Source organism: Spermophilus citellus, assembly GCF_964194105.1.
Source record: "Spermophilus citellus genome assembly, chromosome: 10".
NCBI classification, from domain to species: domain Eukaryota; kingdom Metazoa; phylum Chordata; class Mammalia; order Rodentia; family Sciuridae; genus Spermophilus; species Spermophilus citellus.
This window is the reverse complement of record NC_138197.1, coordinates 115,694,337-115,719,085: the sequence shown is the minus strand read 5'-3', so window position 1 is coordinate 115,719,085 and position 24,749 is coordinate 115,694,337. Positions and strand designations below refer to the sequence as shown.

The following is a 24,749-nucleotide window of genomic DNA, read 5'->3' as shown; positions in this document are numbered from 1 at the left end:
AAACTATTTTGTCAGTCTGTGTGCTCTGAGATCTTTCTGCAGCAGAACACATATATTAAGAATAGGACAACTTCTTTGAGACAGTCTCCTCTATTGGGCCTTGGTCCATAAAAAAAAGTGTGATAGAAGACAAGAAGATCAATGTTGCTTTGAGTGCAGATGTTTATAATAGCACTGCTCATAGGGACACAATATCCAGGTTCAGTAGGAAGGTTGGGGAGCTGAGTCAAGATTATCCAGTGAAACTGAAAGAAAGTAAACATCCTTTCTGCAGGAAACCTTTCCTGAGCAGACTGACAATTCCATAGATTAAGATCAAATAATGGGTTAAAAATAAATGATTCTAAATACCTTGGGAAAAAAAGAACTTTAAATATCAAAAATATAGGACACATTTAGCCATCAATGACTATAGATATTATTACTGCAAATAGCAACTACAAATAGCCATTGTATGTACACAAAAATGTTCAAAGAAATAAAATGCCTAATCACAAAAATGAGTAAAAAAAACATTATCAGTAAACAACAGGTAAATTAGAAAATTATGCATTTTGGGATATGAAAAAAAATAACACTTGAAATTATCTAAAAGTTCAAAATGAAAAGGCTAACTTAACACATTTATATACAGATGAAGAGAGAATTAGTACACTGAAGGATAGATTTGAAGAAATAATCCAAAGTATATCGGAGGGCCAAAAAAGCAGAAAATATGAAGTCATGAAGAAATATGAAGAATGGAATGAGGTTATCCTAACAAGAGACTTGGAAAGAAATAATAGGAGAAAGGAAAATTTTTGACAGATAATGGCTGATATTTTTAGAACTAATAAAAACATAAATTCCCATATCTAGGAAAAACAACTATTTTTCAAGCATACTAAATAAAAAGAAGTCCACTCTGAGATACATTATCATGAAACTGAAAGGTACAGAGAAGAGTTTCAAAGCAAGTAGAAAGAAAAGAATATCAATTTCAGAAATCTAAGCCATATATTATGTAGAGAGAAATAGAATAAGAACAACAATAAGTATATATCAAAAAGTAAAATAGTAGAATCAAATTTAAATATACATACACACATATATATTCAAAACAAATATAAATCAGCTAAATTCACAAGTTTAAAAGGGATTTTTAAGAGGTAAGAAAACAAAATTCATTTTATGTTCTTCATAATAGATATAACAAGAAATAATGGAACATACAAAAAATAAAAGGATAAATATTAACTCAAAGGAATCTGGGGTAGCCATGCCAGCATTAAGCAAAATAGACTTCAGTCCTAAAGGCATTGCTAAGGATAGTCCAATGCCCTGGACTATTAGGAGGAGAGTCCCATGTGGGAACAGGAATGAACCACAGTAGATTTCCATACTTCACAGCACAAGTGCATTTTTCTTTGACATTGCTATGAAGTATTAATTATATTGGTACTTCTTTTTAAATTTTTTTTAGTTGTTGATATTTATTTATATGTGGTCCTGAGAATCAAACCTAGAGGCCTTACACATCCCAAGCAAGTGTGCTACGGCTGAGCCCCAGCCCCAGCCCTATATTGGTATTTCTCTGTTTGTTTCAGGAAGCCCACTACCTCCAAAGTTCCATGCAACTTGTCTTCCAAAGCAGTGTACTCACAGTTGAATACTCTCTTGGCTATTATAGGGTATTCAAGGTATCCTACTGAACATCTGCCTTTCCTGCAACCCTCCTATCCCCATTATATAAAATGTTTTCCTTTCTGATAATTTCAAGTCTAACTTCTTTTCCCATATCTGGTATTTTCTCCTCATTCAGTTTTGATTCTTCTCCCAAAAACTTTTCTGTAGAGTGTATTTCTAGTCTGCTAAAAGTATGTATTTACTAATAATCCTGAGATTCTCAAAGATATTATCTACTTCCTGTTGTCTTGCTGCAGAAGTTTTTGAGTTCTGCTAGTTGTTCTCAGATTCTATTTTTCAGCATCCTCCTTGGGGCAGAGCCCCCTTCTTTTGGGAGTCAGTATTGATGGCAGTTTCTGAGTTGCATGCCTTATAGGCTCCATCAACTTTCCTTTCCCTTTATTACTACAGTTGCACAACTGCTGTCCTGTTCTGGATCCTGTGGCTATTGCATGTTCATCCACTGTAGCGCCATGGGGATTTCTTGATAGCTTTATTGAAGAAATTACCCACAGTCTTTTTGTTTTTTTCTTTGCTATCATGTGCTCATTTCATACTTTGACTATCTCATGGTATTTTTTTCATGAGGGGACTTGGGGTGATTGATGTTTTTGAGGAAACACTGTGCTATTATGTTTTTGCCTTTGGAAATGCCAGGGAACTCTTAAAAGTACAAGTTAAGTCAAGTCAACTCCACAACAACTTCATTTCTGATTTGCTGTCCAACCATTATTCTACCTATTCCTTGCTACTCTCTTGCAGCCACTGTGGCTTTCTGATTGCTCTTAGTAGCCTGATGAGCTTTTCAGATCTTCCAACTACCTACAATAATCTTTCCCCCAAAGTTTAAATGATTAACTCCTTACGGTCATTGCTAAATATGTTCAATGTTAGCTCTTCAGAAAGTCATCTTATAGCATCTTCCTTCCATTCCTTTCTCACTATTTTGCTTTATTTCCTTCATAGAATTTACTAATGTTTTTTCAATTATACTTTTTTTTTCAGTATGGAGGATCAATCCCAAGACCTCATGCATGATAAGAAAGTGCTCTACCATTGAATTAAATCTTACTTAGTCCTTTTTATTTTATTTTGAGACAGGATCTTGCTAAGTTTCCCAGGTTGGTGTCAAACTTGAGATCCTCCTGCCTCAGCCTCCTGAGTATCTGCAATTACTATACTAATTTTATTTGCCTGTAATTGTCTCTTCTGGAATGTAAGTGTCATGGAGACAGGATGTTGCATGTAGCATTACTGAAACTTTGCCACTGATGCACAGGAAGTGTTTTATCCATATTTGTGAATTAATTCACATTTTCTAGTAATATCAATATCAGCATTGTTCTCTCTGGAAATGAAGTATTTTGGCTTCCTAAAGAGGATCTAGAGACCAGACCAACAAAACTTATGATTTATAGTAGAAATTATTTTTTCCATAAGTCGTTTTTATCCTAATATGAAACTTTGGGTTTTATTGTTATTCAGGTATTTATATAAGTGATAAAGATGAGGGATAAAGATGGGTAAAATATTGAACTGCTTAGGTTTGGATACTTACTTTGACATTTCTCTGAAATGTTAATAGTGTTTTAAATAACTATTAGATTGAAATTCACACATACTTAGTTTTGTACCTTGGCATGAAATATCCACTTATCAAAAGAGAAGTATGAAATTAAATGAGACAAGTTATGAAAACAGTTTAATCTATATATTTTGCCTCAGTTTCATCTAAAGAAATAGTAAGAAAACAAAAAAAATTCTTTCTAAAATATACCTTTGAAATATATAAGCAGAAACAAAGGAGTAAAACCCACAATTTCCATGTCAAAATAACAATCTTTACTAAGTATGTAATATTATAACTTACTACTACATTTCTTTTTATAAATTAAATCCTCTAGGGAAGAATAGAGTTACTTTGGATTAGGCAGAGGGGAGTGAAGGGAGGGGAGGGGGTATGGGGGGTAGAAATGACAGTAGAATAAATTAGACATTATTACCCTATTTGCATATATGATTACACAACCTGTGTGCTTCTACATCATGTACAAGCAGAAGAATGAGAAGTTATATTGCATTTATGTATGATGTGTCAAAGTACATTCTACTGTTATGTATAACTAATTAGAACAAATTTAAAAAAAATAAAACTATCTTCATTTAGCATTATCTTCTCCAACTCCATCCATTTACCTGAAAATGCCATGATTTTATTCTCTTTTATTGCTGAGTAATATTCCATTGTGTATATATGCCACATTTTCTTTATCCGTTTATGTACAGAAGGGCATCTAGGTTGGTTCCACAGTTTAGCTACTGTGAATTGTGCTTCTATAAACAATCCAAAAAAACCAAATGCTGAATGTTTTCTGTGATATAAGGAGGCTGATTCATAGTGTGGTTGGGAGGGGGAGCAAGGGAAGATTAGAGGAACTCTAGATAGGGCAAAGGGGTGGGAGGGGGTAAGCGGGTAGAAAAGATGGTGGAATGAGATGAACATCATTACTCTAATACATGTATGAAGACACAAATGGTGTGAATATACTTTGTATACAACCAGAGATACAATAAATTGTGCTCTATATGTTTAATATGAATTGTAATGCATTCTGCTGATGTATACAATAAATTAGAATAAAAACTATCAAATTAATAAAAACAAAGCTATTGTCACAATAATAGAAAAATAGAATACCTTCTATGTGATAGTTATTGTCTAACTGCTTGACTTCTTGCTATGGTCCAAACGTTTGTACCTCACCCCCATTCATTGCTGAAATCCTAATCCCAAAGGTGATAGTATTAGGAAGTAAGACCTTTGGGAGGTGAATAGGTCATGAGGGCAAGAGCCCATGTGGATGGGAGTAGCACCCTTGTAAGAGACCCTTCTATCATCAGTAAGATGATGCTGTCTGTGAGCCAGACAGCAGACCCTCAAAGCAGACACAAAATCAACTAGTATCTTGATCTTGAACTTCTAAGCCTCTGGAATTGTGAAACATAAATATCTGGTATTTATAAGTCACCCAGTTTATCATATTTTCTTAAAAAAGCCCACATGGGCCTAGAAACTTCTATTACCTCTTCAATCTTTATAACACTTTTTAGGTGTATACTATTACTATCATCATTTTTCAAAAGTAGAAATATAAACATTGCAAGAATTTATTTTAAAGAATATACTAATTCTTTAAAACTTAGGATATAGTTTGAATTTTACTTATTATTTATTGCCACATATCAAACCAGCTCAACCTAATGGTTTAAAATAATAGCCATTAATGGGATCATGATTCTGGGTATTTTTTTTTTTCTGGTCTGCCAGACTCGGCTTATCTTGGCAGTGCTTGCTGATGCACTGTGGTCAGTTGGCAGATTGGCCTGAGGCTGGGCCTGAATGGCCTCATTCACATGTGCGGAAGTTGGCTGGCATGATGTGGGTGACTGCTGTATTAACTATGTCTTTTTTATTTTGTCTTTTGTTTGGTTTTGTGCTCTGACACTTTGGGATGTTGCTGATTCTAGAGGGATTTTTCCCTCCCAGGGCTAGCTAATTCCTAGATACAGTGAACAAGTTGCCTCTGAGCATGATTTTCCAATCCAAAGCCCATACCCCACCATCTCTTTTACCAGGCTCACACACTCTCGGCCACTATTTAGCTGCCCTAATTACCCAGGGCCAGGGACCAGATAACTAGGGACAATCTCTACACCTTTGAACCCTCTGAAGTTATTCAAACTAACTAATCCTAAACCTGTTCATCTCTGCTTTGTTTATTGTGTCCTATGGAAATCACAATAAAGATTCTTGCCACAGTCTTTCCTTACTCCTTCTACTTCCTGTCAGTCCCCACTGCTTCCCCCTGAATCTCCTATTGATGTAACATGCCTCTCTTTTTGGATCTTTGAGTTTAACATTTTGTCTTTTCAGTGACAGTCATCTCCTGATCTATTGGCTTTACCATACATTGCTATACAAAATTACATATAAGAGGTTGTGAGAGGAATGGGAAAATAAACAAGGTGAGAAATGAATTACAGTAGATGGGGTAGAGAGAGAAGATGTGAGGGAAGGGGAGGGGGGATAGTAGGGGATAGGAAAGGTAGCAGAATACAACAGTTACTAATAGGGCATTATGTAAAATTGTGGATGTGTAACCGACGTGATTCTGCAATCTGCATTTGGGGTAAAAATTGGGAGTTCATAACCCACTTCAATCTAATGTATGAAATATGATATGTCAAGAGCTTTGTAATGTTGTGAACAACCAATAAAAAAAATAATAATAAGATCTACATTTTAAAACAACTGGATAATGTGTCATTTCATTATCTAGAAGGCCATTTTAGCTTGGTCATATGTGGCAGGGTTTCAAGAGCAACAAAGTACCTTTCAAATCTCTCGTTATATCATCTTGCTGCAGTCCCATGCAGTTATGCAAGGCATGTGGCCACAGTGTAATTCAGCACAGGAGGACTGGTTGCAGGGAGGGGTGTGGCTACAGGGAGCTGTGCTCAGACCAGTTGGCTCTAATCCATCAACAACACAGGCTTCTCAAGAGGTTTCATATCAACCTCTCATTTTCTTTGATTTTAGTAATCTTTAGAATCTGGCCACTAAAATAAGCAAATAATATTTACCACTCTTGGTAAAAAATGCTAAAAACTGTTATTCAGTAAAACAAGCTTATACACTAATAACTAAATTCTCTTTTACTTAGGGAAGTAACTGCTTTTAACAAGAGGACTTGGACAATATAAAGCGATTGGGGATTATAACTATGGTCATTTTGTTCAAAATAGAGAAGAGATGGTAACCTATAATACAATTCACAGAAACTCTAAAATAATATACTGCCTCTAACATTCTCATTATTCTTGATAATGAACATGGTCAGAAATCTTTTTGACAGAGATTTACGGAATCTTTTTCCCACAATTGGTGGACTGTTTTCAATTTTCTTTTCAAACTCAATCCCTGTAGCCTTCTTCAGCAATCTTCAAAATGAAATTCTGAATTTCTTTATTTCAGAATTCCTCCTTCCTACAATTACTCACCATTATTGTCATCCCAGACCAACATGCTCATGTTGAAAAGCACTATGGGGGATTCAAGCTACCTCAGAAGAAAGAGAAAATAAATTGGAAGAGAATGCCAGGACTTGTTTCCTTCTAGTATTAGCTTATCTATAAGAAGAAACACACACACACACACACACACACACACACACACACACACACAAACTGAACAAACAAAACTTTAATAGAATCTTAATATACTTTTCCCAAATTCTAGAAATAATCATGAACAGAAGCAGCATGTCCCTCTCCACACCAGAGCTTCTCTGCTTGTCCTCTTGGTAAATTAATCCCAAATTGTTCTTTTATTATAATAGTAATATTAGTATCCAGAGGATTGGATGTTGTAATCTGATAGAGCTTAGGTTGAATCTCAACCACTGACTAGGTGGAAAAACTTGAGCAGCTTAAGTTGTGAGTTAGTTTTTACCTCCAAGAACTGAACATAATAAGCCATAAACTCTATAATCTTGAGAGAGTTCAAAGCTGCCTTGCCCTACTCTCTACCTACTCTGCTATCCCATGAATGGCCTCTGTGGTGAGGACAGGCAGAAGGGAGTCTTCAAGGACATATTGTAGCTTCTTTGGAAAGGGATGGATTTTCTGTGGGAAAACTGAAGTGGTTAGAATAGTAATAGGTGGATGCAGATTTTTTTCCCATTTGGATTGGTGTCTCTTGGATTTCTCCTCTATCACTGTTCTTTCTTCCATCTCAGGATGCTGGTGGGATAGATCTGGCAGGGAGACATCTCTTTGGAAAATCTAAGCAGGAACCAGGGTGAGGTCTGGAAATAAGTAGAGCTAGGAATAAAACTGCTCTAACCAGCTCCCAGTGGGAGAACAGCATGGGGCCTGGGGCCAATACTCAATATAAAGTATAGATTTGTCTGTAGCAACCTATGGGCAAATGTCTATTAATATTCATTGTGGTTGCCCATTTATCAAAAATATGAGAATTTAATATTTTGTTTTAACTATTTCCATCAGAAAATTAGGATTGTTATTAATAATCACATCACAGGATTGTCATGAGGATCAAACGAGATGAATTAAATATAACTTCTAATTCAGTGCCTAATAAATAGCACATATTCATTAAATGTTACTTGTCAATCCATAAAAACTTTGGTGTTTGAGGCTTGTAGTAAAAACTAACTTTTTAAAGTATGGATCAGCAAATCATCTTTGAATTTGTTGTTGTTGTGTCCCACATTGACTATATTTCATTTTGCAAGAGTATATTATGAGTTAATCAGAAAATGAAAGTTCAATCTTGGCAAACATTTGGCTGTCTCTATGGATGCAAAAGGACACTGAAAGAAGTAAACTGATATCCTGTGCTAAGTTCTTTATATTGTTCACTATGCAATGATGCATTTACTTTTACACAGTATACCTTTAAATGTCAAATTAAGTCATAAAAGAGCATGGTATATTTAATCTCAAGGAAATTTTGTTTTATTTTAGGAAAAAGGCCAATAAAAATTATCATTCTTTTTTGTTTGTTTGTTTGTTTTGGGGTGTTTTTTTTTTTTTTGCATTACATTTCCAAAGAGCTGAAGAAATCAGGAAATAACTAGTGTTGTCTCCAAGAAGAAAGAAAAAGATAGCTTTGTGTTAATAGCTCAACTTCAGTTTCATGTAATAGTCTTGCTTTTTAAGTCATATTATGGATGCATTGTTTGCCTATTTTAAGCCTGAACAAACCCCTTTTTATCTGTGTAGAATTGTTCTTAATTTTATATTTAAGGTAATACTATCAGAATTATTAACCTTAAACTGCTTCTAATTGTACTTCTTCTCAAAATGCTAGATGTTCCACTATACAATGATGCATTTACTTTGAGGTTTTGGATATGGGTATCCTATTTAAGAAAACCCAATTTTGTTCCTTCAATATTACGTATATATCCTGGGGACAGGTAGAATGGTATTCAGTCACTGACTACTCAATTCATACCTCTGAAATGAACACTAAGGTATAGCAAGATTAATTCACACACACACACACACACACACACACACACACACATTCATTTTATATTTGGCACTGCAGGGTTATAGGTGTTTCATAAAGTGCAATGTAGCAATAAATCAAATGTCTGGACATTGCACAAGTTCATAAGGGCATTCCTACTGTATCATGGCTTTCAGAGTTCTTTATATAATCCTGACATCCTTCCTCCCTTTTGCAGATGACCTCTCTCAACAGGAAGACAATGACCCCCCTAAAGAATATGATCCTGGGCAATTTGCAGGCCTTCTCCATGGATCTTCTCCAGCCTGTGAATCCCCAGAAAATCCATTTCATCTCTATGGGAAAAGAGGTCAATGTGAAGAAAGACAAGATGAAGTCAGTTTGGCAAACAGTCCTTTGCCTTTCAAGCAGACTCCAATAGAAAATAACTCAGAAACTGTGGTAAAGAAAATTAAACCCAAAGTGGTCAGTAGAACAATTTTTCACAAAAAAAGCAACCAACTCGAGAACCATACCATTGTCGGCACAAGAACAACCAGGAGTGGATCCCGGAGTGGAGACCAGTGGGTTGTGAATACGGGGGGATTTGTGGAAAGAGCTTGTACTCTGGGGAGAATAAGGTCATTGCCTAGAGCCCTGATCGACATGCATTTATCCAAAACTGTCTCTAAATCTGATTCTGATCTCATCTCCCACCCTTCAAAGGAGAAAGTATCCAGAGTTAACTGGAGTGAAGCTTCAACTGCTGAACACAGTTCTAAAGGGAATTCTGAAAGAACACCGTCTTTCACATCTGAATGGGAAGAAGTAAGCCTGGTTCTTCTTGTTCTTTATATTGGGCTTTAGAACTGAGGGAGGTTTAGGGAAGGGCTGTCAGCTTTTTAATTCTTTCAGAGGCTAAAGCAGAAAATTAACGAATATATACAGGTCCAACCAGAAGGGAAAGGTTCTATGGGTAATACATGAATTCACGGTAGCATAAAAACAAATACAGCTCCACCTATATGGTGAAATCCATTGTTTCCATAGAAATTGATGTCAAGCAGAAGTAACCAGCTATGAGGTACCAGAGAATGTTCACATCACATCCTACCAAGCACTGTAGCTGACAAATTGAGAAAAATCTTGTTTTTTGTTAGGTATCCTTTTGCTACTTTCTAAACTCTATTAGTTTGTCTCTATTTCTATTTTGTATTTTTAGAAGAGCTCCTTCTAATATTAACCTTAATGATAAAAAGAACAGTTCCTGGCTCTTCTTTAAGAATCATGCAATAAATGCACATCACTTAATATTTCCCTTCTACAGCTATCAGAGAATCACTAAAGGAAAAGATGTTTTGGGGTCAAGTATCACCAATTTAAGCTCTCCTTAAAGACAAAGTCTTTAATCGGAAAGAGTTATTCAGAAAGTAACTGCCCTTGTAAGGTTATAAAATATCATCCTTTGTCTCTGAGGAGAATTACATCATAAAATAATGAAGCTCCTTGCTTTTTCCTGATTTTTTAAAAGAATGGACCATAGTCTCTTATGATATTTCATTATAACATGTCACATTTTGTCTCTCAAAAGACTGTGCCAGTTGGACTAGCTTTAAAAGTACATTAGGTCACTATAGTATTCTGGAAACTAGAAATAGATATGGTTCTGATATTAATGTTCTCCATTGAGCTATTTGGGAAAAATTACTGGATATCTCTGCATCTGTTTTAGGGTAAACAAAATGAGACAATCCTCATTGTCTTTTCTGAAACCTGCCATATAACATGTTGGCCAATATGAGGAAGAGAGAGATACCTCCATCTTAGATAATTGTGTTTTCCAAAATTGCAAACTAGTAGATGGATGTTTTTTTTTTATTATATTCCTTTCTTCTTTTTAAAATCTGAATACATTTAAATTCCTTTTTGAATTATTTTTTGAGACAAGATTAATTAATATTTAATTTATTTTCCTTTAGAAGGTTAAAGTAAAGTTGTTAATTAATTTAATATGAGGTTGTTCCGTGTCTATATTCTTGTGACTGGATCCTACTAATCAGCTTGTGACTGATCAGACCATTTAGTTAGACCTTGATTCTAAAGGCCATGCCCACAATCTGACTCCTGGTCTTCGGTCAAATGAGATGCATGCTCTTAGGCAGAAGAGGAAGGATGCTAGAGGATAGATCTCATCACATGATCTTATTCGTAGCTCCTTCCCCTTCTAAGTTTAAAGAATACACAATTTCTAACTAACTCGTCATCTAAGTACAAATTTCATTTCAAGAAATACAGAGAACATACACATTAATTTTGAAAGTTTAAAGAAGGGAAGCATAATTTATATTTTCAAAAACCCCTCAAAAGAAGTTTAAGCTTTTCCCTATTGGTCTCTTAATTATAGTATTGCTGTAGTAATAACACCAAGAATATATGATCCTAGCATTGGAAGTTCTTTTATAGTGCAATGTTAAAAGTGAATGCAATAATCCCCTTTCATGGCCTTTATTTCCCACAGATTGACAAAATAATGAATTCCATAGATGTTGGAATCAACAGTGAACTTGAAGAGATGAATGGTGAAACCACAAGTAAGGAAACTTTCCTCTACTTATAATGAATAAATATAATTTAAAAAATAGCCAGGAAATAATTTAAAAATCTTTAGATAATTTCATGTTTTATCATAGTAACAGTTGCTGAAAATTATTTCCTTCTACTCTCAGATCCAGTAATCCTGACCTGTAAATAACATCAATTATAAGTAAATTGGTTCAACAAATTTGGATTTTTCCCATGTGCTATTCTACCGTGCCAGTTAATATTAATGAAGCTTCAACCTTATGTTGAGTGCAGTAGGAAGCACTTCAAACTGTTGTAGAATCCAATGATTTAATACACTATTTCTCATTCAATGAAATGTCCTATTTATTTGGGCCAAAGCAATTAACAACTTCTCTAAGTTATAAGTTCTATTTGGCAAGAACTATATATCACTCATCTTCATGTATCTCATAGAACCTCAAAGAATATCTCACGAAGAGTTGGGTTTGCAATCGCTGTTTAACATATTATGCTTGGTAAATATTGTTTTCTTCCCTAAAATTAAAGTTTAGAATAGAAGTCCATTAAAAACCATTTTTCATTTATACTCAAAATTTAACCAAGAGGTATTTTACCATTGAGCTACATCCCCAACTCTTTTTATTTTTTATTTTGAGACAGGATTTTGCTAAATTGCTGAGAGCCTTGCATAGTAGTTGCAGCTGGCCTCTAACTTGTGATCCTCCTGTCTCACCCTGACAAATTGGTGGGTTTATAGGACTGTATCTCAGTGCCTAGCTATCTAAAACCTTTTGAAATCTTTTTACTTAGTATTGACAGACATTAAATACTAGATCACGAAACCTAAAATTTCAGTAATATTTATACTAAAATAAAATGTACTATTCTTGAAAAAGTCAAAAGACTTGGATTCTATTTCTACCTTGTCACAAAGTAGCAGTACAATTGTATACTAGATAGATCTATAGAATTTGGAGTTTTAAACAGGTGATTCCTAAGGTCTCAGGAGAGCTCATATTTAAGTCAGAAGTGATAGTTGGGGTTTTTTTTGTTTGTTTGTTTGCTTTATTTTGTTTTGTTTTGTTTTTAAGAGAAAGATGTCTAAAGGGTAAACAGATATTGAACTTTTTTCAGCAAAGCCCTGACTAGTTTGAGATGAGTGAAGAATTTGTCTAGGGAACAAAATTTAAGGGATGCTTAAATTTTAAAATCTTATGTATCCCAATGCTTATCAGGATACATAACATTTTAATTTATATTTTAAAAACTCAAAATTAATGCTACAAATCCACAATAAACAAAATATCAAAACTTAAATAAAAATGAAGCCCTCACTGGCATGACTTGGACTTTCACTCTGCCTGGTTCCCAAAAGTGGTCACAGAAGCACTGACCTTGTGAGGGAGAGGACAAAAGCACAAGTAATGAGAATCTTTTCAGAGATGAAGCTGAGTGACTGAGATGCTCTTTACCAATGAGCACTTGCAGAGTGTTGCCCAGGTGCTAAGAGCCTGGGCAGTGATGGGGCTCTGCAACAAGCCTGGCTGTCACTCAGCAGGGATGTGGGGAAAACCACAGCTTGACTCAGGAGCCTGGTAACAGGCCTGGGAAAAAGGGAGTGAGATGGTCAATTGGCTTAGGAGAGTAGGGACATGCTCCCTTTTAGCTACAAACCTCCACCTCCTTTTTCCTCCTTTCCCCACCATGTTCTTTGCCATCCTGTTTTTACCTGTGGAGGCACTTCCTGTATCACATGCAGAAAAAGTACACAAGTCTACTTATTTCTCCTCATTGGAGGTTTGTAGTGGGCCAACAACAGAAAGACCATTTCAGAGTAAAACAGGAGCAGTTGGAAAGTATGTGAGTTTCATGGCAAACACACACACACACACACACACACACACACACACGCACCCCAAATATAAAAGTCTGGTGATTTGCTTTGACATCAGTGGAAAACTGTGAAAGGGCCCCAATCTAACCATCCTTGCAAATTTCTGTTGAATCAAAACCAAATGAATGACCTTCATTTTTATAACTGCTAACATTAGGCTGAAGCAACTGGAGAATTTTCCAGAATCCAATCAGCCTGGGAACACATGTTGCTATGCAGTTCTTTCATATATGCTTACAGAATCATTTCCAAAAAAATAATAGGAATACACATTTTTTGTTGATATCAACTGTACTATTCAAAGATAGAAAATCTGCATGGTGAGCTAGTAAGTTTCATCATAATGAAAGTGTTTGAGACCTAGAAGTGCTTCTCTTTTGGAATAGTGATATGGGCATTAAATTCACGGTTCAACTTGGATAACATTAAATGTTACTCTAATGTTCTAAATTCTTCAAGAGACGGTGGCACAGAATGATAAAAATATCATAAACATTAGGAAAAAATAAGGAAAAATATTTAAAATGTCACTCAGGCAAACCTACCTTTGGAAGGGTATTTTAGTGGTAAACAAATCTACAGATTTTTTTCCCCTTAGTTCCTCTCTCCCCACCTCTCCTATTGCCATCCTACCTCTGTTTTTGTTTACCATTTTTCTGCAATTGTAATGAAAATAAAACTGGAGACTCAGTCTACAAGAAGTCATTACTATAGACAAAGGCTGGCTCTATATGTCCCTTAGATTTTGCCTCTTAATTACACTCTAATTATGCACTAAGTGATTGACCAAAACATAGCATTCCAATTCACCCTCAGGCCAGTTATGAATCACAGCTTTCCCTAGCTTTATTCTTTTCCCTCTCAAAGCTAGACTTAACTAGATGGGTGATAAATAACCCCATGAAGATGGCACTCAACAAATAACATTCTGGGTACTCAACGTGGTTGGGAAATCACACAGTGAAATAAAAAATGAAGCACCAATTCAAAGCTCAATTCTGCTATTTACTAGTTGCTTGTTTACTCTTTTGCCCCTGGACAGAAATGGGCATACTAATATAGAATCATTGTAGAGACATCTGCAGTGGATATGTAGAGTGTCTGACACATGTAGATATGCATTAAACATAGTTCTCACCTTGTCTCCACCAGAAAAACTGTTCAACACGGAATACAAAGCTGAATGCACGTAAGCCTTTGTTTAAGAACCTTATGTCAAATGTTCTCACAAGGATTAAATTTGCTTTATTACCTAGAACCATGAGGTCAACTGGGATACAGTTTGTGACAAGTCCACTGGGCAATTGATTAAAAAACAAAAAACAGATTAGAAATCCATGTTACCCTAGCAAAGAGAAAAATCTAATATGCTTTGCTATAAATATACTAAATTGTTTTTCATGAAGTATGAGTATTCCGTTTTTGGCTTGCCAATAGGGAAGAGATGTGCAATTAAATTAGTGGGAGGTAAATTTAGAATGAGAAACAGTAAATAACTGCTTTACATAAGTGTCATCAGTCTCTACTGAGTCCAGTGCTATGCCTGGTTTTAATAATGCTATGTTTTTTATGAGCATTCATTGCTTAAAACCTCAGATGATGAGAGAATAAAATCATAAGTAATGGAGATACATAAAGGTCCAACATTAAATTTTCAGTGCTCTTGCCCATTTTGTTTCAGCAGGAATTTTTGTTATTGTTGTTGTTTTGTTTTTCAAGACAAGTCTCCCTAAGTTGCCCAGGCTGGACTCTACCTCAATCCCCCTGCGTTAACCTTTTGAATAGTGGGGACTACAGGCATGCACCATCATATCTAGCTAGTTTCAGCATTTTTGTTTGCCCTTCCTGTACCTACACATTTCTAATGTCAGATATTTGTTTTACAAACCATATTTATTGGACCAGGAAGAGATTTGGAATTCTCTCATCTTTACCTTAATAAATATGAACCAGTTCAAAGTTTGAACAGTCTCTATAACAAAACTAATTTCCTTCTTTGAAACCAGTTTCCTTTTTATTTTTCAAATATAGTAGTTTACAACTTATCCAGCAACCTCACATGTCCAGGATGAAGACAGAAATAAGAGTAAATCACAACAAGGCAGGGGACACTAAGGAAGAATAGCGTTACCTTAGATTAGGTAGAGAGAAGTGATGGGAGGGGAGGGGAAGGGATGTGGGCATAGGAAAGATAGTAGAATGAAACAGACATTATTACTGTATGTATATATGTGACTGCATGACCAATATGATTCTGCAACATGTACACTCAGAAAAATGATAAATTATATAAATGCATTTTACTGTCATGTATAACTAATTAAAACAAATTTAAAAAGACATACTGGATTATTCTAGGTCAGTTCCTTAGTTTCTCACTCAGAAAATATTAACTCATCATTTTCACAAACAACATTTCTGATTTTGAAGTTAGGTGGACCTGGCTTAAATCCCAGTTTGCAAATTCATTGGATTTTTGACCTATTGTCAATTTCCCCACCTATAAAATCAAATTTTTCATAAGCATCTCATGAGGCTGCCACAAGATTAAACTATATACTACACTACTATAACTTAGAACATAGCAGGTGATCAATAACTATAAATTCTCTGTCTTCTTATCCACGTATGCATGCTTTATCTTTCTAATTAGAGTGTGTGCTACATGGGAGATACTTGGAAAATCTTGTTTATCTTTCTGATCAATGAGAATTGTAGTTACGGTACTCATATTTTTAGTTGCTTTCCTGTGATATCTTTCTTAAAGTCTTATTTCTTACCATTGTCATTATATCACAAGAAAACCCTTTCAAGTTAGGAAATTTACATGTCCATTGGAATTACTTCAAGTCCTCACACTTTCTAAAAATCAGGTTAATGATCTTCTTGATGAGATTGAGGATTTCTTAAGTAAGTGGAGGCAATAATTGGCTCCACAGGATGTTCTTATCATTATATAACAGCGAATATGCAGAGTAATCAAGTGCCTAGACTTAAAAATACAAGGGTTTCAGATAATCTTAAAAATACCCTTTAATTTCTAAACAGGCTTTAAAAATCTCCTGCTACACTAGACAGACTAGAGGTGTATGGACTATATTAAATTGATCTAAGTCCATAAGTAAAAATAGTACTTAGTTAGACTATAATTTTTAAGACTAGGATTTTTTTATAAGATTGAATTCTATCTCCAAAGAAATATTTTAGCATCTTATCTTTTAAAAACCTATATTGTCAATATATGAATTCTATCTAAATTTTAATTTTAAAGGAAAGCTATTAAAATGAGTATATAAAGAATTTTATCATAGAGTACACTGGCTATATTGGGTAGATGAAGAGTAAGTCTTAGTTGTTTACTGGAAAATACATATTTCTGAAAGCCAACAACTCAGGATCCCACCTAGATTCACTCCTCTTCCTCCGAGAATCTGAGGGCAGAAGTGACCAAGGCACAGTAAATGTTCTCTCTTGTTCTGGCCTAAGCTCCACCATTTCAGTGGGTCTGCAGTAACTAGGAGAGCCTAGTTACTGGGCCTTTTCCTCTGTGCAGGTCTCTTGCTGAGTGGGGGAGAGCAAACATCCCCGCAGCCCCAGCCACTGTTCCTCCATGGTTGCTTCCAGGCCTTGTTCTTTGTTCCGATACCTCTGCCTCCACCTCAGGAGGTGCATTATCACCAATGCAGCAGAATCCTGTCCTGCTAAAGTTGTTGGTGGGAATATCATTCCTCACACTCCAGGAGAATGCTTATTTTAAATGTATTTTTATAGTTGCAGTATTAGAGAAAAGAAAAAGAAGAAGGATAGAAACTGAAATATTTTCCTTTCTCACCATGTATCAGGTACTATGCAATTTTTTACAGTGAACATTTTTGTACTCAATCTTCAAAACAATTCAGATAAATATTATCATATCCATTTTATAGACAAAGAAAGGTTGAGAAAAGTTAAGGAACTTGTCACAGGTGACTGTTTCAAATCCAGATATTTGTCTTCTTGAAATTCATACTCTTTTCAGTAGCATATGCTCCCAACCTAGGACAAGAGAAGCTAGCTAATTGCTTCCTTCTCAGGTTAAATCATACTCATGTGCACTGAAGGGAATCTTTTAAGGGTGTTGAGTATAGAACCAACCACTTCTTCTCAGCAAAGCCAAACTATCCACATTGAGGGCTTTAGCTAAAACCCCAAAGCATGGGCCACATGGTCACATACGTAAATGAGCCACAGCCCTGAATGTCTCCTACTTTCTAAAATGAATGTACACACTCTAAAGATGATGACCCATGTTTCACTTGTTTTCAGAGGAAGAATTTCCCTTGCCTCCAGTAATATTATTTTTTCCATGAACCTTTAAATCGCACATAAAAACCTCTCTGTGAAATGCTTTGCAACAGGCATATTTTATTTTTGATTTTTATTTCTTTTTACAGTACTATTTTTAATAAAACCAACTGGGGAAGGTGGGTAGTAGAATACATTAGCACACAAGCATACTATTTTATCTAAATTAAGAGAAAATTTATTTTTATTATTATTTTACATAACACTTCCTTAAGTGATTTATTTTTTCAAATAGATTAAATCTAAGGAATCCCTTAATATTAGAACAGTTATATAAAAATGTGAACTATAGTAATTGTTAGCCTAGCATGAGTTAACTACTCTTTATCAAGTAATTTTATTTAATCTGCCAAAAAATTGTGTTCCTAGCTCAATATAAGCTAAAATTTGCCCCTTGTATTTCGAATAGTCTTTAAAAACTAAAATAACTTATATAATGTAGATTTTGATCATGAGAATATGGCTGAGATTCTCTAGCTTTGAAATTATGGGGAATAGTCAATGTAAAAGTACTCTTTCCTTAAGTTTGAAATAGTTGAACACTATTCTATGGCCTAATATTTGCTTATGATATATCAATAGTTTAAAAATGGTACATTCTATTTCAGTTAAAAGAAAAATCTAATCCTCTAAAATATGTATGGAGAGATGAGTTTTTGCAATCATCCGCTAGTACTGGAATACTTTTTCCATAATGTCTCTAATATATAAGCAACCAACATCAACTAACATCTGTTTACACACTTCTCATGATGATGAGTCCACTACTTCAAGAGACAATAAATTCTATTACTGGGAAGCTCAAATCCTTAATTTTTTGTTGTTGTTGTTGTTGAGCTGGGCATGATCACACATGCCTGTAATCCCAGCAATTCAGGAGGCTGAGATAGGAGGATTGCGAAGTTTGAGGGCAGCCTCACCAATTTAGCAAGGCTCTCAGCAACTTAGTAAGCCCTGTCTCAAAATAAAAACAAAAAGCTCAGTGGTTAAGCACACTTGGGTTCAATCTCCAGTAAAAAAAAAAAAAAAAAAAAAAAAAAAAAAAATTATTTTGTTGAGTCAAAAACATGTCATGTGTATTTGAATACCTACACTAATAATTATTAGAATGATGACTTTAAACAGATCTTTTTTTTTTTTTAGCCTGAACTTCACATCTTCATATGGAAAACAGCTTCTTGCCCCAAAATTTTGGGAAGCTCTAATTTAAGGGAAAGTAGATAAGTACATTCTTGGTACAGACTATCTTATATCTTGATTTTTTTTTGTTATTGTTTTATTTTGTTTTGTGTGTTTTTGGTATGGGGATTGAACCCAGGGATGCTTATCACTAAGCCACATCCCCAGCCCTTTATAAAATATTTTATTTCGAGGCAAGGTCTTGCTAAATTCCTTACTATATTCCTCCCTAAGTTGCTAAGGCCAAGTTTGAATCTTGATCCTCTTGCCTCAGCTTCCTGAGCCTCTGGGATTACAGGCAATCTCATTTTCATCCATTATTCTCTTAAGAAAAAATTGTCCAAAGGATTAATGAAGGTCCATTATTTCATGTATATGTGCATATATGTCTTGAACATAGGAATAATGTGTATTTGTTAGAATATACCCCTTGCAAAATGACAGTAAACAATTGCAAAGGGTCTTCTTTACAGGTTTTAAAATACTAACTGAATAACTTCCATAAAAATGTGGATGCATTTTATAATATCCACCACCAATGACTTCACACTGGCATTTTAGAAAATTTTAGGAATAATTTGAAAGATAGGTAGTAGACTTTCATAAGTCATAGGTTATCATCATGATTGATTTTAGGTAAAAATTTGTTTTCCTAAAATACAATGAAAAATTAAGGGATACATGTGGGTCACTTACTCACAAGGAAAACTTTATAGCTTATTCTGGTTATATTCCTGATACACTATCCTGATAACAAAGGGCTTTTCATTTACTAGTATTTTGGAAACTCCAGTATAAACATCTAAGGAGTTAACAAATTAAATATTAATTAAATTAAATATTTTACTATTTGAGGTGGCTACCCAGAAATATCACTTGTAAGAATGTATCTCAAGGAAGCAAATGGACAAGGGCAAAAAAAAATGAATATGTGAAGAGGTTCATTTCATGACCATTTTAAAAACCAAATCAAAGCAAATAACCACTAAATTCATTTATAAAGTGAATTATAGTAATTCTTTATGAAAAATGCTAACAGTTTAATTAAAATGACATTGTATGGGTATTTATTACCACAGAAATAAAACCATGATATATTATCTAGTGACTAAAGTAGTTAACAAATGTTGTGAATGCACATGCCTGCAAAAGATCTGGAAGGACACCAGCAAAAAGGGTTAGCAGTCGATCTCTTTGTATAAGATTAACAATGATTTTTATCTTCTGCTCTTTTTTTATAAATTTTTTGAAATTTGTATAGTGAGTATGTATTATTTTTATTTATTATCTAAGCCGTTCAATAAAGTATACACCAATTTAATAAACAGATGTAATGATAAAGAATTTGTACAGAGAGACACACATACATAAACATTTGTATTTGAAATAAAATATTCTATAGCTATCAATATTGATAAAAATTTGCTAAGGGAATACTGTTAAAATATGATCGAGTCTATCACTTTTGAATTAAAATAGGTGTGATTCAATAGTTTCAGAGAAGAGATTCACTTCTCTTGTTTTTATTCCATTTTTCTGTTACTACAAAAACTTAAGTTACACAAAATTTTTAAATGTCCATAACCCAGAGCTGATCAAAGTGCTATTTTCTTTTGTTCATGTTGTTAATATATGTCCCACTGACCTTCTAGTACTTACCTATGTGTACATTCAATTTTTACACATTAATAAGAATTTTGCATACAAAATTTTGCAGTATTCTTTTTCACATACCATTTTTTTCAAATTCTGTTTGGTTACATTTTTTTTTCTTACCCTCTTGCTTTACCTTTCCTTTTCCCATTCAGTGTAAGTCTAGTATATGTGTTTTCACCCTTTTCTACAGCTTCATGTGTCAGATGATGATGATGATGATGATAGAGGGAGAGTGAGAGAGGGAGAGAGGGAGAGAGGGAGAAGGAGAGAGGAAAAGAGGGAGATAGGGTTGTATTTTAAAAACGTGAGCCCATGCCATATACATTTCTCTGCAACCTTTTCTTCTCATTTAATGATGAATCAGCATTATCTTCCTTCTATATTCAGCAAATAACCTATGAAACCAAATTGTACTTGTGAAATTCACCCTCAAAGAGGAAACAATCCCTGAGGTCTGACTGCTACTCCCACCTCTGCACTGACTTGCTGTGTGACTTGGGGAATTGGATACTTCACAATGAGGCTGTTTCCTCATTTGAAAATAAAGGGGTAGGACTACATCTTTTCCAACTCTATAATTCTATGACTTATACTTTTATCTTTCATTTTATGGAATATGCTTCGGTAGAATAAATTCACTTAAAGATTTCCTCTTCTTGATTTCTTAAAGACAATAGCCAATAAATCTCAAATATGTAAATTTCCATACGGTTATTCTAGGAATGCTGCCAGATCATCATTTTACAGTGCTTTTAAAATATGTTAATATAGGGCTGGCGTTGTGGCTCAGCAGTAGAGCACTCACCACGTTCAAGGCCCTGGGTGGGTTTGATCCTCAGAACCACATAAAAATAAATAAAATAAAGGTATTGCATCCAACTACAACTAAAAAATAAATATTTTTAAAAAATATGTTACTATAATAAATGTATAATATAATTGATATATGTCTGTAGAATAGATAAGTTCTTGTGTGTATATATATATATATATATATATATATATATATGCAAAAGTTTTTCACCTAAGCATCTGAACTTTTGTGATAAACCTTTCACTGAACTACAGGACACTTAAATGAAAGCAATCATGTGCATGGTAGCCATGCATATGGGAATAAACACAGAATTCTAATACTGTATCCTTCCTGCTTTTATTTTTTAAGAGGATACACAAATTTTAAGAATGTAAATTTTTACATTTTACTCAGGGTAGATTGAACTCAGGAGCATTCTACATACTGAGCTACATGCCTGTTTTTATTTTGAGATAGGGTCTTGCTAAAGTGTTGAGGCTGGCCTCCAATTTGCAATCATCATGCCTCAACCTTCCAAGTTGCTAAGACTACAGGCACGCTCCACCATGCCAGCCTTCTTGCCTGCTTTTTGAATCCACTAAGCTTTTTAAAGAAGTTTTAGGACAAAAAGAGTCAGCATTTTGATAGTGTGTACTTTTCATTAGGTGGCAGGTACAGCACTTACCAAATGCTCACAATTACCTATTCCTTGTACTAATTTGTCTTGACCAAACTTTAGTCAGGCATCTCTCCTCCTCCCTACAGACTCCTGAACTTTGCTTACCCCCAAATCTGAGACTGTACTAAAATATAAAACATCCTGCCTTAACCATTCATTCCAAATCAGCTGAGCACAGATAAAAGCATTTCCTCTTGATACCTCCCTGATCCTGATGTGTGCCCAGCTCTACCCTCTGTATCAATTTGCCCCCACAGACCCTGCTAGTCCCACTTAACCCTCCTATAAAGAAAAAAGCTCTTTCTATTTGATTTTTGAGATGCTTAAAAATCCTGAGGGAAGAGCAGTCTTCCTATAAGAATCATCTTTAAAATCTCACCCTGCCTAAGCCTGGATTCATTTTTATTTGACAATACTAAAAAGTTCTTAGACATTTTTATTGGTTCACCTTTTGTCCCTCAAACACTATACTAACTGATTTTCTCTGTTGTAGTCATCATTTAAAAAACGAGTGCATAATTTCCTCTGTGAGATGTGGACTATATTCCTACAATAACCAGAATTACAGATATGATATAATTATATATGTAAGTTGTATATCCTAGACAGTGTGAAAATTGATCTGTAAATTTCTGATACAATTCTGTATCAACAAAGAATTTCCTTAGAAAGTCCCACCATTATCTCTTTGTATCACAACAAATGTGCACAAACATAAAACTAAGAGGCTTATTTTTTAACAAAAGCTCAACGTGTGATACCAAATACCTTACCAACCACTGTTGACACTTGAAATGATTGTGATAGTGACACGGAGCCTTTATTATTAAAATAAAGGAAATAAAACAGAACTCTATTACCCTGTGCACTTACAACAAAAATATCTTCTGTGTGAGCTACCGAAGCATTTAAATAAACCATTTGCACCTGGTGTATACTCTTATTATTTTTTTCTAAGTGTGTTACTTAGAGTGGAATTCTCTATATTTAAACTCTGCTTATCTCCAAAAAAGACTTGAGAAAACTTATAGTAAAAGATATAATTACAGCAAAATAAAACCCCATTAAGACAATGGTAAGAAATATGAGCCAGATAGTTTAAAAGAGAAAAACTTAATAAGGGAGAAAAAAAGAATGAAAATAGTCTAGAAAACCTAAGCTAAGGAAACTGTTAACTAAACCTGCAACTTTGAGCTTCTTGGCAATGAAGACAAAAGCTCACTGCAGAACTGTCATTATAAGGGCAAAATTGTCAAGGCATGGAGAAAAAGGGAATCCCTAGGTTTAAACTCTAGAAGGAATTTTCCCAGTGGATCATTTTGTAAAATAAATAACTAGGTGAGAAATAATAATGTTCTCATTAGAATTCAGGGAAGGAGGAAGATCCCACCTGTGACTTCCTGTGGCCAGGTTTGCAGTGATAAACTGGTGCTTCTGTGAGGAACTTTCATATATTGACTTGTAGCTGTCTGTATGATAGAAACACATGTTGGTGCTCTTCTTTCTCACCCTCTTTTACAAGGCCCTCTTTTACTTTAGTAATAGGAGTTGTGGAGTACTTAAAAAATTATATGTACTACTAATTTTTACGTGACCATAAGTTTGGGGAGTCATGTACCATATGTGAAAGAATGTGAAATATGGCCTCAGAAGGTATACCAGTTTCATGCCTTACTTTCTGTCTGACCTTGGACAAGCTACTTCATCATTTTGAGCCTTCATTACCTTATGTTTTAAAAATGGGAATGGTGATCAATTTCCTGCCTGTTATAATTAAATGAGATAATTCATATAAAGCACTTGTAAACTATAAAACTTGTTTGTTACAATTATATCACCTTTCAAGAAAGTTCTTTACTTTTAAATTGGAGATCATTTTATTCATTTTTTTCTCTCCATATAATTGAATTGTTTTAGTCAGCTTTTTTTGCTCTGTGAAATAACCAAAAGAAATGACAGTAACAGTTTTAGAGGAGGAAAAGTTTATTTGGGTGCTTACAGTTTCAGCGGTCTCAGTGCATAGACAGTAGGCTCCATTTCTCAGGGCCCAAGGTGAGGCAGAACATAATGGTGGAAGAATATGATAGAGGAAAACAGCTTAGGACATGATGATCATGAAGCAGAGAGAGAAAGCTCTCCTCATCATAACAAAATATAAACCCCAAAAGCCCACCTCTAGCTATACCCTACCTGGCTATAGTTATCATGTAGTCAATCCCTATCAGAGAATCAATCACTGGTTGGGTTAAGGCTCTCATAACCCAATCATTTCAATTCTAAACCTTCTTGCATTGCCTCACACATGAACTTTTGGGGGGCACCTCACATCCAAACCATAACACAATAACATAGCTGTTTTATACACTATCACTGTTTTATATTGGTAATTCACCTTTTGGATGTTTCTTTTTAAAAAGTAGGCTTTCCTTCCTGAAGAAGTAAGAATAAAATATATTTTCTAATTAATTTTTAGATATTAAATAAAATTTTGTTTACTCCATGAACAAAATAACTAAGCATTTTCCCCCACTAATAAAAATAAAAATGGGAATTCCAGAACAACAAAGCAAAATCAAGTACTCACACACTGGGGCACAAATACAGTGTAGTTGATGAGTGACTTTTAACTATAGTTAAGCCTATCATCAAATGCTCTTTAATACATTTTTGTAAAGTAGACAGTAAATTATTCTAAAAAAAATGATCATGCTAGTGACTCGCTGGTTGGGTAATAGGAGGGATCTTAGAGAGCCTGAAGGCAGGCAGGCCAGCATGCTGCTGCCACAGTCATCTAGACCCAAGGGAAGCTGTCAACCTAGATTTAAGAGGTAGCTGTAGGGAAAGGGAAAGAAGTCAGGAGGAGAGAGAATGTCCATTTTCTAGTGAAATTTAACCCTCCTTGAGTCACCAACTACACTGAGTCTAATGGAAA

General features: G+C 34.7%; 1 protein-coding gene across 9 annotated transcripts in view; it reads left to right on the top strand.

Moving 5' to 3' along the window:
* The window catches only part of ANKS1B (ankyrin repeat and sterile alpha motif domain containing 1B), a gene marked incomplete at its 5' end in the record, with an annotated part of 1,127,620 nt that overhangs the window by 676,880 nt on the left and 425,991 nt on the right, over window positions 1-24,749 (top strand). For 5 of the 9 annotated variants that reach the window (XM_081311095.1, XM_081311093.1, XM_081311092.1 and 2 more), the window contains 2 exons: window positions 8,943-9,532; window positions 11,223-11,295. In XM_081311095.1, coding sequence (XP_081167221.1) covers window positions 8,943-9,532; window positions 11,223-11,295 — 663 coding nt within the window. The remainder of the gene's footprint in view (window positions 1-8,942; window positions 9,533-11,222; window positions 11,296-24,749) is intronic. The other 4 variants (XM_081311098.1, XM_081311097.1, XM_081311094.1 and 1 more) reach the window with 1 other exon arrangement.